Here is a 16,383-nt window from a genome sequence, read left to right on the forward strand (position 1 = left end):
ACTCCAAAAGGCAGTAGAGAATTTGTCCATCTGCAAGCTGGTTTGGGACGTAGGTCTACACTGATACCTGACAGCTACAGTCATGATGAGGTAAGGTACTGCTCCACATTGACAGGAAAATATATTTGTTGTAAGTTAACGATCAAAAAGTGTTTGTCTTTATTCAGAGTCAATTAATTTGGTGGCCGATGGTTTATTTCAAAGGTATGTTCAAGACTCAAAGATCTGTATCCAAAACTGGAAAGTGTTTCTGGGGGCTGGCTGATTTACAAAGGAGCAGGTAGAAAAAACCTCTTAATGGCCATTCCAACTTTTGAATTGATAGTTATAGAAGAATTTTGATGATATCATGACCATGAATGCACTGCAATGTGTACTGCCACATTTTGAATAGTACTGAGTCACTCACTTTTCTCAACAGGTGGATGGGGTTCTCGGAAACTAAATATGGTGCCTCCTGAGGACAGTGGATATACTGGGTCACTGCTAAAAAATGCAAGTGCTGGGGGAAAGACCGTCCTATACATTGCTCCAATCCAGGAAGAGCTAGACACTCAGCCGCTGCCCCCTGACTCCAGCTCCTTCTCCAATATGCCAAAGGCGATGTTCCACTCATGTCAAACCAGCTACCCACTTCAACTCTTAGCACTGCATGTTGAAACATGTCAGCCTTCAGATACTAATGCACAGGAGGTGTGTACAGTCCCGTTGCATGGATGAGTCTGGGAGATCACATTACACGTAGCTTTGTCCTATAAAACTACGTAATGACTGAAACGTGTTTTGAAAATGTTTTTATCAGTCAGGAGCTTCATGTTCAATGTTGTGGATGTCACTACACTTGGTTGTGTTTCTGTAGGTAATTTATTAAGTTTGTACTTGCGATTCTCCTTTATCAGACTTGTAATGAAGGCATAGAGGACGCACCACATCCCATACCACATACAGAAGACGATCAACTTAACTCACATCTAAAGGTGAAGTTTGGTACCCCTTTAACCTTTATCTATTTGACTGTGCATGACAAAGACGGGAACATAAATATGATGCCTTAAATTGAATGGGGAGAAAATTGCAATAAGTTTGATTAAAGTGTCCTACAATAGCCAAGTTGAAGAGGTTCATTATTAGAGGTTGGATTTATTCCTTATATTTAAAGCGGGTAGCCTATGTAAGCTGTATTTGTAATGAAAGTTGACAGATAAGCAACAATCACATGTATGCAATCACGTCACAATTCCATTCTTTTAAAGTTGCTGGTTTTTTCCTCTTTCTTTGCTTGTCTTGACAGCATGTGGAGGAAGATGTCATTATTTTGTCCTCAACTGCAAAGGTAATGTTGAGTGCAACGTGTTGAATGTCTGTCTTTGAGGCATTATTGATTCTATCGTTCATATTGTTTCCTGTTACAGATTGTGTGCCCTGTCTGAGGTGTGACATTTCCTCAGAATGAGGTGGAGTCACATGCAAGCGAGTGTTGTGAGAGGTAATGCAGTCTTTTAATATGGCTTCCAACGTATGTTTGAGAATTTCCCTACAAGCCTTCTGCTTTCCACCTATTAATTTATATTTTGATAGACAGAATTTAATCTTTGTTACTGATTGTGCCATGTATGTTATACTTTGGTTTTGATCCTTATAAAGTTTTTTTTTTTGCATTAGGTTTTGTCATTGTTGCCATAACATTTTTAATTGTTTAAGTCTTACAGAAGTACTTAAAACACGGTGACAACAACACAACACAAGTTCTCTTTTAAGTTTTTAAGTTTTAAAGGTATTGTTTTATTTGTTGCTTTCGTACAGTACATGTTTGAGGTCAAGTGATGTGGTTTTTACTCTGGCATTTTTTCATTACAGCAATGCAAACCTACCTTCACAACAAAGGATGGGCATTTCTAGGTTTGTACACATCAGTAGTCTTTCTTCAATGCTCTGTACAGTGGTTTTCAAACAATTTCTGCCAAGTACCCTTCGTGTAAAGGAATCCAGCTACCTAAAGGCTTAGCCTGTCTACTGCATTTTCTACTGCTGGTGGTGGCACAATTCAGTTTAAAACCTAAAAGACATTAAAGAATACACATGAATACACACAACATGGTTTCCAGTATCATGTTTGTAATTGCAAGTTTTTCTCCATTAGCCTGGATGAAATCCTGCAGGCCATAAGTACTGCTGTGAATACAGAGGAAGAATTCCGTATCACTGTCTCAAGATCCAATATGGTGGAGCGGGGACTTGCACAGTGGAAGAGGCAAAAAAAGGCATTGCCTACAAATCAGCTGAGCACATTTATCGGAGAGGCAGGAATTGATACAGGGGCATTACGGAAAGAATTCCTCACAGGTACACATATTTAAAATGTGATCTAAATTGATAGGAGTGAAAATGGCTACTTAACCGGACTAACTATTTGTGTTAAAAGAAATGGTTGCAGGCTTGGAGCAAAGGCTATTTGAGGGTGACGAGACTGGGAAGGCTCCCAAATATTCATTGCTGGATCTTGATATAGGAAACTTCCGGTAGGCCTTTCTCACATGCATTGGGGTCCTCATTTGTGTGTACACACACATGCATTGGAAATTACCTGATTGATATTATTTATCTCTTCTCCTCTCACAGTAGTGCTGGTGAAATTTGGGCAGTTAGTCTGGCGCAAGGTGGGCCACCACCCTGCTGCCTCAAAGGTTGGTGTTACCAGTACTTGTGCAGTGGAGAGCTGCAGATTGAGAACATTATGAAAGAGGATGTCTGTGATGTTCATTATACTTCTGTTATCTCCCAGGTATGAAGTCTTAAAGGTTTCACTGCTCTACAGTGTTTTGAATTACATGTTTAGCACAGATTTTACCATCCCTTATGTTATTTGCAAATTATAGGACTCTGGAATTGGTCGTGTTAATGTGTATGTTTGTGTCCTTTAAGGTTGATTCGGCCACAGAAGATAAAATGACAGAACTCACAGATGAAATTTTGAGTTGTGGCTATCACGGACCTGTTAATGTCGAAAAGAAAGAAGAAATTGTTCGGTAAAACTGTTTTACTGTTTTCCCCCCCGAAATTCTTTTTTTTTTCTTCATTTAGCAGCATGCTACTTTTTCTTCCTTTCTGCATTTCAGTGCTGTTGTTCTTCATGCCACACTTCGGTTGGTGCCTCTCCTCTCCCAGCTACGTGATGGTCTCAAACTTTATGGTCTTACTGATCTACTGAAGCAGTACCCAAACATCTGCCAATCGCTGTTTGTCCCAGGGGTGGAAGTTAAGGTGAGTAAATGTTGACTTTAGTAGGGATAACACTTGTAATTGTGAATAGTAGTTCAAAGTGCTCTTTACCTTTACTTTACAGTATATACTTTAAGTCCTATAGTAGAGAATGTAATTAATGGTGGCACTGGAAAAAGAATATTCAAAATTGTCTTAAGTTGCTTAATATTCCTGAACCGTTTAGAGCAAACACAAGGCATCAGGTGCAATGAAAAAATCCCTTTTAACAAGGAGTATTTACATGTAACCAAAAGAATACAATTACTTAGAATAAAGACAAAATAATAGGTCCTTGATGTCAATTACAAGTCTTGATTCAGATAAAGTCACAATTTGCTTTGTCTTTCTTACCAGGCTGATGCTGACTTTGTTTTTGCAACATGCCATCCTGAGTTCAGCAAGAAGGGCTCCAACAAAGAACGGGTGGAAATGAGGATTATGAGCCATCTACAGGACTTCTTGCAAGAGCTGGAATCACGTAAGTGCACATGTAGTTTACTGTCAATGTATTTTGTCTTTCTGTGTTAAACTTGGAATCATAATTTTATGTAAGGAATGGCTAAAAGTTTAGAGAACGGCAAGTCTTGGTTTTCATTGAGTTTGCTGCTTTAGTGTTTTTAGATCTTTTTGTCTGACGTTTCTGGAGTACACTTCAGAAAACGTTTTACAAAAAGATATAAAAATACAAAAGCAGCAAAATGTGTGAAAGCAAATCATTCTTATTCTGTAAACCTTTGGCCACAGCTGTAGATTACACTAGGAGTAGTGATGTGACGTTCTGTATCGAGGCTTCGAAGCGTGTGTCGAGTAATTGAGGGGACGTTTCCGCGAAGCGCGTATCGAGGCTTGCTTCATTTATGGGAGGAGCTGAAAATGATGACGTCCGAAGCCTCGCTGCCCGGCTGTACCACGTGACTGGTTCATGAAGCGGTTCAAACTTTGCCGCGAGATATGACAGCGATATAAACCCCTCAGACTTCATTCAAAAATGTAGGTGTTTGATGGAGAGTTGCGGTTAGTGAGAGTTAGAGACAGTTTGGAGAGAGTTTGGAGGTTTATGAGAGTGAGGAGAGAAAGTCAGGAGAGAATGGAGCCAGCTAAGAAGAGGAGGATGTCCTCCCCTGTGTGGGAACATTTTGATTTTATTCCTCCCAACAAGGTATGTAAATTTCTACAGAAGATGTATTTTCATAATACTGATGGTGCAATAAAACATATGTTAAGCTGTCTTTACTTTTGTACAAGGTGAAGTGTTTGCTATGTGCCAGGGAGCTGGGATATAACAACAACACCTCATCCATGCTTAGGCACTACAGAGCTTTGCATGAGAATAGGGGGAACACCGATTGTGGAGCAAGACCAGGTGAGCCATCAAATGCCATGATAATGTAGCATGCAGTAATGTTACTAAATGATATAACAATATTATACAATGCAATAAGTGACGTGTGTGATATTTATATTTGTGTTTTGTTTTTGTTGTCTTTCCTCAGGAGAACAATCTCAAATAGATGAAGACCTGGTTAGCATGGTGATTGAGGCCATTTAGCATTGTGGAGGACAAAGGATTTAAAAGATTTGTTAAATCATTCAATCCTAGCTATGTTCTCCCCACTAAAAAGGTCATAAAAGCAGTGAAAATTTAGTTTTTACAGAATAAAATGTGGGCAGGACTGAGGCTCAAAGCCTCAGTGTGTAGCTGTCCATACCTGAACGTTACAAAAGCACAACCACTGTCCACACCCCAACCACACCTCACAGTAAATGATCATTTCCATTTTAAGCATTTCCAAATGATCATTTTCCATACTGCCAGCATAAATATACAAAGTATACTGCCATCACTACAATATCGATGTTTTACACACTCCTTTTGTTGTTGACATTTACAGGCTGTGTGCAAAAGGCCACACTCTTCAAATTCATGCCAACTAATATTTTTACGTCCAGTAGGTGTCCTACTAGAGCAAATGAAACTTCAAGAAGCTTTGCGCTGGGGTGAACCAATTGGATGAAAAGCTTCAGTGCTTCATGAAGCTTCATCTGCCCATCACTATCTAGGAGTGCTTGTTCACTCTTGTCAGTAATTAAATTTTTAAGTTGTGTTTGTGAAGTTACAGGTAAACAGTATCTAATATTTTATCTAAATGACTGCTTTGACTTTTTTTTTTTTTAAAAAAAGGTGAAGAGCCTGAGACCAGTGACCGTCCAGTCATCCTTTCCCCAAGTTCATTCTTACAGTGGCTCACAGGACAAGGCCACATTCCTGTCCTGCCAGATGAGAAGATAAACTTCAAAGTCTCTGTGCAGTTCAACCACTCATGCCATATTCAGTATGGCGCTCGTGAAGTTTACTACCCAACCGTTACAGCATGTAGTAACACAGTCAAGCTACCTGTTCAGCATATGCAAACTTATGAAGAGTTCAAGCTTGTGATGACAAACGCGTTCCACTATGGTCAGGCATTTCTTCATATTTAGGAGCATGATCAGCCAGCCAGACATCTTGATTGTTCCATGAAATGTTAGTAAAACAAAAAAAATCGACATGTGTTGCTTGATGGGGTTTTTTTTTTATTGTTTTACAGTTTAAGCATTCTGTTTATTGCCATTGAAATTATTAAAAAAAAGTTTTTGTCAATATAGTCCTTGCTGATCTCATTCCCTCCTCCATTTGACAGTGTCAGCTTGTGAGTATCTATTTGGGTTCATAAGTGTAACAGAAAGTAAGAAAATGAAAATTACCATTAAAACAAGTAGAGAAGGGATTATTTAAAAGAAAAACTATCACTAGCAGTTTCTAAAATAACATGTTCTTATAATTTTACTCTCTGATGGGCCAAGCTGCAACTTTCATGGATGGTGATGTAGGTGAAGAGCATGTGAGAGTGTGGTCAGGTAAATGTCTCTTCCAAAACTACATGAAGGCACAAGAGGATCTATGGAAAGGCGTAGAGATTCAATATCTTCAGCATTCAGTGGACATTCCATTTCTGGCACCAAAACACCTGGGTTGTTATGATGGGATAGCCCTGCACTCTCCCAATCAATGCTCTCAATTTGGATTTCCTGAAATAAAGCAGCATATGTAAATGATTTTTAAAAATCTACATATAGCACTCAAAACAAAAACATTGCCATTATTACTCAACTGCCAAATTTTCTTCATATCTCTGTGGCTCTCTGATGGGGTGCTGGAGCATTCCAAGTTCCCACAGCTGGTTTGGTGAAAGGCTATGCTCTGTCCTGATGGAATGATCATTCCAGCCAGCAGAAAACTTGGCCAAATCCCCCTTGAGTCTTGGGAGGAAGGTGTAATGGGCACAGAAGAGATGAAGACTATCTGAGATGTTAAGAAATCCATCTTCCTCCAAGCTGTGTAGTACATCATAATAAATGTGTGTCACCCCTGTCCAAACGTCCCTCCATAGGCGCTCAATCCTACATTTGAAAAAATACAGAAAAGGTCTGAAAGGTCAATCAAAAACTAACAAAGGACAGCCAAACAGCAATTCAGCTGGAGTCAATCATGATGAAATAACAATGTTATGCCATTTAGATCTTACAAGCATTACCTCTGGTTGTGCACGCTTTTTCCACTTATGAAGCTTCCACATCCTGTGCCTCTCACAGTGAACATCATTTCAGCAATCTTGACATTTTCAACTCCTTGGTCAGCTCTCACTCTGTACCATATAAGATTTTGAAATAAGTATTGAAACAACAAAATACACAAAAGCTATTCAAATACATGATTGACACACTTGCAAATTTATATACAGCACTGAAATCCTGTTAATTTCATGGTTAAACATGGCAAACACAAATCATGAGACAAACTTCAGAATAAATTTAACAAAGAATTACTCACTTGTAAGGCCATCCAAATCTTCTCACTCCATCCAGAAAAAAATCAAGTGCAGTGCTGGCAATGCACGCCGCCAAATATCACTATGTTGTATCTGGTGAAAAAAAGCCAAAAGACAAACAAAGCATAATTCTGATGGATAAAAATATTCAGAATTATGTTAGTCATTTAATTTTCTATGCCAAAACAAACCTAATTAATTTATGATTGGTGTCAATGTGCTGTAGGAAATGTGGGCCTTGAACAGAGTACTTTCGCCAAACCACACAGCCCAAAGTTGACATTCTTGTTAAGATGCCCTCTGTATCAACTCTGTGCATTGATGCCTTTAGTCTGTTCCACTGTACACGGTGGCCCGCAGCTTGAAGGCAACCCTTGACAATCTGATATCCAGCATGAGGTAGTCTGGATTTAATGTCTCTCACTTTGGCATCCAGAGCGTCATTAGATATGGTAGAGTAAAGACTCCTAACTGACATGTTGTACTCCTGCATGCTCCTGTACATGGTACGTCTTGAGACACCAAGAAGGTCTGCTACACATGTGGCAGGTAGACCAAGCTGAAGAAGACTTTGGAGGTGATTCTCTGTGACCTGAAGCCTAAAACGCCCATAAGGACCAATAATCTGTACCACAGAGTTGAAGGGGGGAGGGTTGTTTCGCTGGTGCAACAAGCTGCTCAGTTCTTCTATAGCTTCGCAGACATCAGCAGGAAGGTCAGCATTCTCCAGTGCATTCATGAAAGTCCTCTCTTGGGTCACAATGTACTCCAGAAAATCAAGGTCAAGAGGGTCGTTGTTGAGGACATACTCCAGCCTTTGCCTAAATCTGGACAAGCACTCCTGCACGAATATATTCTGCAAAAGGCAATGCAATACAATGTCATTTAGTATTAAGATAACTGTTAATAATAAGTGTCACTTAAGACTAGGGATGGGTACCGGTATCCGGTGCCATGATGGCACCGGTTCTGACATAAACGGTAGTAACCAGACCGAAAAGCAGCGCACATTTCGGTGCTTTATTTCGGTGCTTTTTTTTCCTGAGCTGTGGTACACTTTCTTCTTCCTTACATTTATATTGGCGGTTGGCAAACAACTGAAAGGTGCATTACCGCCACCAACTGGTATGGAATGATACACTTTAGATTCTAGCCAATCATTTTACGTTTCCGGATAGTAGGCGGGTCCATGTACGTACGTTCTTTTAGAGCAGAGCTACAGATTAAAAATGCCCAAGGCGAAGCGGTCAAAAGTCTGGCTGTACTTCACAGCAAAATATGCAAACTCAGCAGCCTGCAACAAGTGCTTTAAGCTGATACTGTCAAAGAAGGTAACACCTCAAATCCGATGAAACACCTGGCGACGGATAGCGTTTTTTTTAAAAGCCGAAAAATGCGCCGTATTTGATAGCTTGCTGCAAGACCTCACACCAGCGCATCGACTGCGGGTGGGTTGCCTGTTATCGGACCCGGAGTTAGCAACATCCCCCAAAAACCCGAAGAGGAGAGTCCTGGCCCCTAGCCCTGCCAGTGTAGCAGAAATGTTGACGGATGATGATGGCAGCAGCAGCCGTTCTTCTCTGCGTGAGTAGCTTAGTAGGCTAACCACGTTATTAAATTAATGCATGTAAGGTGAACTAGCAAACACCGTCATAGCTACATGCAGCTGTCTTCTTGTTTGATGGCAGATACTCCCTTCACCCTGGCCAAAAAGGCTAAAATGACCAAAGAAAAAGTGGAAAACAGCTAAACATGAGAGGTTTTTGGACAAAGTTTGTGTTTTTTCCATTGATTAAGCACTGCTTCCAGCCAAGAGTGATACCATAAATCCCCTATAGCTGCAGAAAAGGCTAACATTGTTATCTTTTTACAAAAAAACAGCTGAACATAAGATGTTTTTGGACCAATTTTGTGTTCTCCATTCTTTAAGCACCGGTTTGAGCACCGTTTAAGCACCGGCACCATTTCAAAAGTACCGGTTTGGCACCGGTATCGGATAAAACCTAAACGATACCCATCCCTAGTTAACACCATTACAAACCATCAGCGTTCCCTTCACATTTTAAATCCACAAGAATTTAACAATAATAAGCACAGTTTCATGGATTTCCAGCACTTTAATTAATTAATAGTGCTTTTCAGGAAACCTGCAACTTCCTCACACCTGAAACTAGCCTGTAAATTTTCCCTCATCCTACTGTAGGGGCCTCTGCAAGTGTGGAGGACTCCGGAAGGGCTACAAGATGACAACTTTGGAATTCTATTGAAAGGAGTTTTTCATATTTGTTTGTCAACGCTGAACCCAGGGCAATCTGCGCTAAATTAGTGTTTTTAGCTAACAGCTACAACACGCATAAACGTTACTGTACGGGTATTATTTGTTAACATGACGCTTGTTCTTATACATGTAATACATTTATTACCAACCTGAGAGTTTCTCAACTGGTCATTTGACATCACGAATGTCTTCAGAAGAATTACTCCAGCTCCAGCTCAAGATGTCGTTTACTAGCGGACCACTTGCGGTCCGCTAGTAAAACGAAGTTCGATTACTCTGCGCTCGATTACGCTTGAACCGGAACCGGATGTAAGTTCCAAAAAACTGAATTTTGGAACTGAAATTGAATTGTAGAACTGAAACTGAATGGTGAGAAGTGAAACTGAAATTATTCGAGAGCTGAATTTTTAAAGGATAAAATGCAGTTTCAAAGTAAATGAATTCATTTTCAAAATATAAAATTCATTTTCAATTTAGTGATGATCATTTTCAAACCATAAATTCAATTTCAAATTAGACTAATTCAAATTCAGTTTTCAAAAGCATTTATTCAAGTTACAATTCAGATTCAATCTGAGCAATTCAAATTCAAATTTAACTTATTCAAATTCAGTTTCTGATGGCACAGGTTTCTGCCCATATTTGGGCTTTTCTATTTTTCTAATAGAAATACAAATTTGGATAATTGAAAAGTTCTTTTCAAACTAATATATCTCTATTCCTAGTACTCAGATTTCAATAATAATAATAATAATAATAATAATAATAATAATAATAATAATAATAATAATGAAGTTCTCTGGTCTTTAGTGGTTCTAAAAAGCCTAAAGGGCTTTGAGTGGTTGATAAGACCAGAGAGCATTATTGAAACTTTTTTGATACAAAAGTTTCATTAATGCTCGTACATTACATAGTAGTACACAATATATCATGTCAAAAGAACCAAAATGAATGAATGTAATGGAAGTAATAACTGATATGAATTTTGTTTTGTGACCAAGCAGAAAAGTCATCCAACATCCCTGATAATAATTATGAAATCAAATTAGAGAATATTCATTCAGCTTTTTTTTCCTCATAAATAATTTTAATGGCTTTCCCTTTTTTTAAATCAAGTACAGAGCCAAAAAGTAGATTCAGGTGTAGATTGGCAGCTGAGTTGGAATGACGCAGACAGCTAGCTTCGATATAGGAAAAGTATTTCACAGCAGAGATGGAACCTCTTTAGAGCAGGCGGCAAAGGAGATGGAGCTCTTCTGGAGGTGGAGAAGGAAAATTAATTCCAAGCTCTGACAAAGTGTCTGGTGCCCCATAGCCCTCTACTCTCATGTCAGCTGATTTGGGGCACCTGCTTGGTTGGTTAACCTGAGCAACCTGCCTCCTACCGATCACTCTCAACAAAACTTAGTATCCAGCTCAGCCACCTTCATCTGTCTTTTAATCAGTGCCACTTTCACCAAACCAAACATCATAGCAGGTTTCACTACCGTCTTGCAAACCGTCCCTGTATTCTATTAATGAACCCAATTTCCCAGATCCCAGACAGATCCCACCCCTGTAAGGTAAGGGTGATTACCCAAACAGACACACACAAACCATGGAAGACAGAGAGAAATAGAAAGGCCCAGAATAAAGAGAGACAAAGAGAACTGACAGAGATGCACAGTAGGACTGGAGGAACATGAATATTAAATATTATTCCAGAATCTTGATTTCATCTCACCAAATTCCATGATGGACACAATTAATTGTCCTTTCTAAGCATTTTACCAAAAGGTGGATTCTGTTCATCTGAAGTTAGCGTTTTCAATGGGATAAACATTTCATCACTCATCCAAGTGACTTCTTCAGTCTAACCTGACTCCAGCTTTCCCCAATCTTATAAACAATACATTTGCACAATAACTGAAACCAGCCCACTAAATAAACAATGGGCTGTGAGGTCTTGATGCATGCTCAATCATCCAGGTAAGTAAATCACAAAAAGTTGATTCTGCTCATCTGGATGTAGTGTTTTCAGTGGGAGAAACGTTTTGTCACTCATCCAAGTGACTTCTTCAGGCTACGTCCACACTAATGCGTGTTTTCGCTCCTTTTTGGCCTCCCGTTCACACTGAGACGATGTTTTCGCTCATGGAAAATGGTGCTTTCGCGTCGCAGTGACAGCGAAAACTGAGGCTTTCTAAAACAATGACGCATGTTAGTCATATGATGCAGTCATGTGACCAATTAACAAAGATACCAGAGGGCATTATACAGCAGTTTTTTATTTGCTCTCAATTTTGACAGCCCTATTAAAGATTAATATCAGTCTGTACATGCTCCAGATAGCTTTTCTTCAAATTCTTTAACTCTCACTCGCTTTTTCAAATTTGTACTTTTGTGTTACTCGCAGCAACAACTCCACCTCATTGTTAGTCCATTTAAAAAACTTGGTGCGTTTCCTCAACATTTTTCAGCGACGTTTCAAAGAGCCGGAAAGTAAATAAGAGGCAGTCAGAAATGAGGCAGGTCGAATCTTCTTGCATTTCACGCATGCGCAATACTGGAACGTAAGCATTTTCGGCTGTTTCAATGTGGACGCGCAACTCTGTGAAAATGACTTAAAACGCTAGTGATAGGTTTGTAGCTTAAACCTATTCGCTGAAACGTTGAAGACAATTTAATTACACAGCAAAGCAAGACACAAGTAGGCAAACTTCTTGGTGTTACTCATGCATGAGGGAGGCCTGCCTGGAGCCAAGTGTCGTTCCACCCACTTGACCTCCGTCAGACTCTCGTCCACTCCCCCGTAACACTGCTCTTTTATTGAGGTTACATGAATATACTTAGGTTCAGTAACATATGACATCTACATACACACAAAGAGTACCTTGCCTGTGCGTTGTGTAAGTCTGTGTGTGTGTGTGTGTGTGTGTGTGTGTGTGTGTGTGTGTGTGTGTGTGTGTGTGTGTGTGTGTGTGTATGTGTGTGTGGGGTCAGAGTGTGACCCCATGAAGACTCCCCAAAGCTGGTGCCAGGACTCTAGCGGTCCATCTAAACAAAAGGCTCTTACACTCAAACATGTATACGTGTGTTTGCTATACCATATATCAGCAAGAGAAGATACGACCTCTCCTAAGAGGTGTGTGATCTACAACTGATTATCTACTTCTAAGCATATGTGAGTAAATATTTCTAAGCATAAATGACAATAAACAATACAAATCTAACAGCTAGTGTGGACGCGGAGCATTTTCCAATGAAAACGCCGTTTTCAAATCTATCCGGGCTGGTGTGGATGTACCCTCAGTCTCAGATGACTGCCGGTTTCCCCAACCTTATAAAAAGTTAATTTGCATACAGTGTACGCTGTTAAGTGTCAGGAGGATTGCCAGGATTTATACATCGGGAAAACCAAACAACCTCTGGCGAAGGGGATGGCACAACATTGAAGAGCTACCTCGTGAGCTCAGGACTCGGCAGTCTATTCACACCTACAGGCCAGTGGACACTCATTCAATGATGAGGATGTACACATTGTTGTGGAAGTTTTTCCACTTAAATAAAGTCTGCAGACGAGCGGTGAGCGGTAGCTAACATTCTTTTAATCCATGCGCACAAAGACAACATACAAACAAGCTTGTGGAGCCCCCATGGCCGCGGGACAGACGGTCAGCAGAGTTCTCACTGAGCCTAGCATGGCTCTCAGTTAAATACCTTCTCCAGGAACAAAGGCAGTACACAGCTGTTTCACACCTCAAGGTTCACACTCCCTTGCTACTTCCCAGAGTCCTCAAGAGACAAAAGACTGGTCCTCTGGAGTTCCTATTTCCCCCCCAACATCCTTGCTACATCCCCTACCATTTGTCTTACAGTATGAGTGTCAGACATGTTAATACAATAAATAATGTCATTAATATCTAGGTGAAAGAAATTCCTATACAATCCCACCCTTTGATTCTAAAATCAAGAATCACATTAAAACCAGAATTTCTTTCCTGACACTCTGTATATTACATCAACATTATTGTTCACTTAAAGGAGTTTCACACTGTGTATCCTCACTTCACTGTTCTCCCACCACCCTTTGTTCATCTTTAATCTTCCCCACAATCTAAGCTCTCACATGCAAATGGAAACAACAATGATACAGAGGAAAGGTCTTCTCCAGAGTGTCAAAGTACTTTGCATGGCAAAGTGAAACAGCATTAGGTGGTCATTCTCAGTCACAGTCATGGCTCCTGGTGTCTGTGCCATTTACAGAGTCATAATTCCAATGCTGATCTTCCTTGCGCTGTCACTTTTGGAGCTTGGCACGCTCTCTCCATCCCTCGATTTCTGTTCCAACGCGGCTGTAGATTTAAGGCAGAGCACGTCGTACACCTTAGTTGTCTTCCTCAGCGTCAACGACGAAACTCTTTCATTTTATTTTAAGATTTTGCTGTTCAAAATCTCCTCGTGATAATCCTTTGGAAGCCCACTGTCGTTTGTCTGTTGTCCTGCAGATGGTCCCTGCTTCTCAGTGGTCCTCTTGAAGCGTTCTCTCCTAGTCATAGTTTGCATCTGCGCCTCAGTCAATCCTTCCATATCCCTCATGTCACGGTTCCTGCAATTTAAAAATGAAAACTTCCCCGGAAAAAACCCTCTTTTGCCCTATGTTAGCTTAGCACAATTAGACATACACAATAAAGTTGTGCATTGTCTCTTAAAAATTCTCAGGGCTTCTCCCCTGAAGTAGCTTTACTCCAGGCCCTCGCTGAATCCTTTTTGACAGGGACTTGTTTTCTGATTGTCCCAAAAAAGTGGCTTTCTCCCGAGCCCATTTTAATTTTGGAGAAGCTCACTTGCGATTGATCAACATGTTGTGTAGCGCTTTCGATTCTGATCTTGCAGGCCTGCTTGAAAAAGAGAAAATTGCCAAACAAAAATCTCAGTGCACTGTTAAAAATCAAAAAATCTGAAGGCCTCTTTTAGAAGTTGTCTAAGCATACTCCCTTAGAATGATAGATCAAAACAACTAATTGGCAGGTTCAAAGTGGTACCAAAAGAAAATGCATCAGCCAAGTAAATCCCCAAAACTTTCATCCACCAGTCACACACCTCACACAACAGCAATATTCTATTAGAAAATGAGTTTTTGTTTTCCCCATGTACCCAGATGTGTGTCATGATAAGACCTCCCTCACACATCAGAAACCAGAAACTCAATAATCTATTAGTCTCCACTCATCTGACCCTCCCGCAGCATTCTGTTCATCTCTGCTATGATTCAATCATCCTTCCCCAAAAATAATACTAGTTCACTAGTCTATGTATCACTTCTTAACCTACTAAGCTAACTGGACAAGATGATGGTAACAGAAATGCTTAAAATGCTATTTGGTCTTCATGAGCTTCATTGCATGTGTTTGTGTTAGTAGGATTAATGCATTTTTCTGTTTGTGTAATTTTTGTGTACCTCTCCTCTTTGCGGTGCTCCAGACACTTCTCAATTCTCCACGCAAGGCAGTCGTTTTTTCTTTCCCAGTTTCCTAAACCCAAATTTCATTCCCACACTACAACAGCCTTCCTCCATGTTGTCCCCTTCTCCTTTGACTGTGGTCTCATCTCATCTCTCCTCCTTGCAGCAGTCCAGTGAGAGTCAGTTGTCTTTCAGCTTTGTCCTGTGTTTTCCACGGTCTCATTTTGCCATTTTTGCGCCGAAAGTGGCAAATGTCCAACTCAAGCAGTCTTTTCAAAAGTCCATTCACACACAGTGAAGGTGCAGCTCGTTGGAAATGCACATCCATCCATCCAGTCATGATGATGCCATTTTCTCCTTGCTGTCGCTGTCTTGCACAGCTGTTGCTGCTGGACCTTTTCTTCACTGCTCAGGATACTGCTGTGAGCTCTCGAGATCCATCTCGTTGTTCTGAAACTGCATTTCTAGTCTTCAAGGAGAGATTCTTGGAGCTTGTGTTCTCAGGGTGACAAACACATGGAAGTTAAGCTGTAAAACAATTTAGACAAAACTTGGCTTGAGTGTTTCTAATGGTGTTAACCTATAATTTTCTTCCGACTGCTGCACGTGGAAAATTGATCCGGGTCTGCTCTTCACCTGCAAGTGACACACTGAGACATTTTGATCATTAAACACAAAACCCTTGCCCTAATTTTATTGCTCATTTTCATCAACAATTCTGCTAATTTTGTGTGTGTCCACCCTAGGGGAGCTGGTGGCCTGCAGTACCACCTTCTCCCTCTAGTTGGAAACAACTGTTACACACATTTCTACACTCCTCTCTTCTTTTTTTTTTTTTTCTTGTTTTTGTTCCCCATTTTCAACATTTTGTAACCCAATTTTTACTGTTTTTACACACACATCAACGTTTCCCACACAACCATTCTCTGCAATCTTACACACTACACATTTACTCAATTCTTACCATACAGTCACGTATTGAGTTTTGTCTCTGGCCGCCTGGTGAAACGTCCGCTGCTACTGGATCTAGATCCCATATTTACATTCAGAGCGTCCCCTGCAATGGCCTTCTTCCCTTACCGGCAGAAAAGTGCTAAAATACCGTCACTCCACACACTGTATTGTGCAGACGTGATTATCAACGGTGGACTCGAACCACCGTTCCCTGTGATGGACCGGTGTTTTTGCAATTACTCTTGCAGACGACTGCTTTTCTTTTGCACAACACCGGAACCCAACACAAGCCTGGGGACTCTAACCCCAGGATTTTCCCTCCGGAGACTCGAACTCCGGAGCAGCAAGCACTTCACCACTCGGCCAGACAAAAAACTCCTCATAACTGTATACAAAGTTAGCTACAACTCACCCATCTGCAGAAGTCCCCTCAAAATCGATGATCTCGGTGGTGACTGAAACACACGGCTCCGTGACTCCTCCATTTCCTTTGCTTCAACAGCTGGTAGGACAAAGGTACCTTTTCCCTCAGGGGTGATCAGCCCGTCCACAGAACCGTTGTTCAGCGACCACACGGA

At 40.6% G+C, this 16,383-nt stretch overlaps 1 protein-coding gene, 1 long non-coding RNA gene and 1 pseudogene across 3 annotated transcripts; 2 read left to right on the top strand and 1 right to left on the bottom strand.

Annotated features, from left to right (window-relative positions):
• Positions 1-9: 9 nt before the first annotated feature.
• LOC146499045 (uncharacterized) lies at positions 10-6,036 on the top strand. The gene is made up of 13 exons (XM_085138284.1): positions 10-90; positions 205-280; positions 422-693; positions 900-1,049; positions 1,292-1,333; positions 1,766-1,899; positions 2,141-2,343; positions 2,423-2,519; positions 2,620-2,782; positions 2,923-3,026; positions 3,117-3,261; positions 3,616-3,739; positions 5,444-6,036. Exons 3-13 carry the CDS (start codon positions 448-450, stop codon positions 5,740-5,742), a joined length of 1,707 nt encoding a protein of 568 aa, XP_084994410.1. The 5' UTR covers positions 10-90; positions 205-280; positions 422-447; the 3' UTR covers positions 5,743-6,036.
• LOC146499046 (uncharacterized) lies at positions 3,796-5,430 on the top strand. The gene is made up of 3 exons (XR_014870174.1): positions 3,796-4,420; positions 4,507-4,624; positions 4,755-5,430. It is a non-coding gene; the product is annotated as an uncharacterized LOC146499046 (long non-coding RNA).
• Positions 6,028-10,046, bottom strand: LOC146499047 (uncharacterized; annotated as a pseudogene). Its single transcript, XR_014870173.1, has 6 exons — positions 9,558-10,046; positions 7,322-7,986; positions 7,133-7,223; positions 6,837-6,947; positions 6,414-6,702; positions 6,028-6,330 (listed from the first exon to the last, which is right to left on the bottom strand). The product of XR_014870173.1 is annotated as an uncharacterized LOC146499047 (transcript).
• Positions 10,047-16,383: the final 6,337 nt, after the last annotated feature.

This window comes from Neolamprologus multifasciatus, chromosome 17, assembly GCF_963576455.1.
Source record: "Neolamprologus multifasciatus chromosome 17, fNeoMul1.2, whole genome shotgun sequence".
In the NCBI taxonomy this organism is placed as follows: domain Eukaryota; kingdom Metazoa; phylum Chordata; class Actinopteri; order Cichliformes; family Cichlidae; genus Neolamprologus; species Neolamprologus multifasciatus.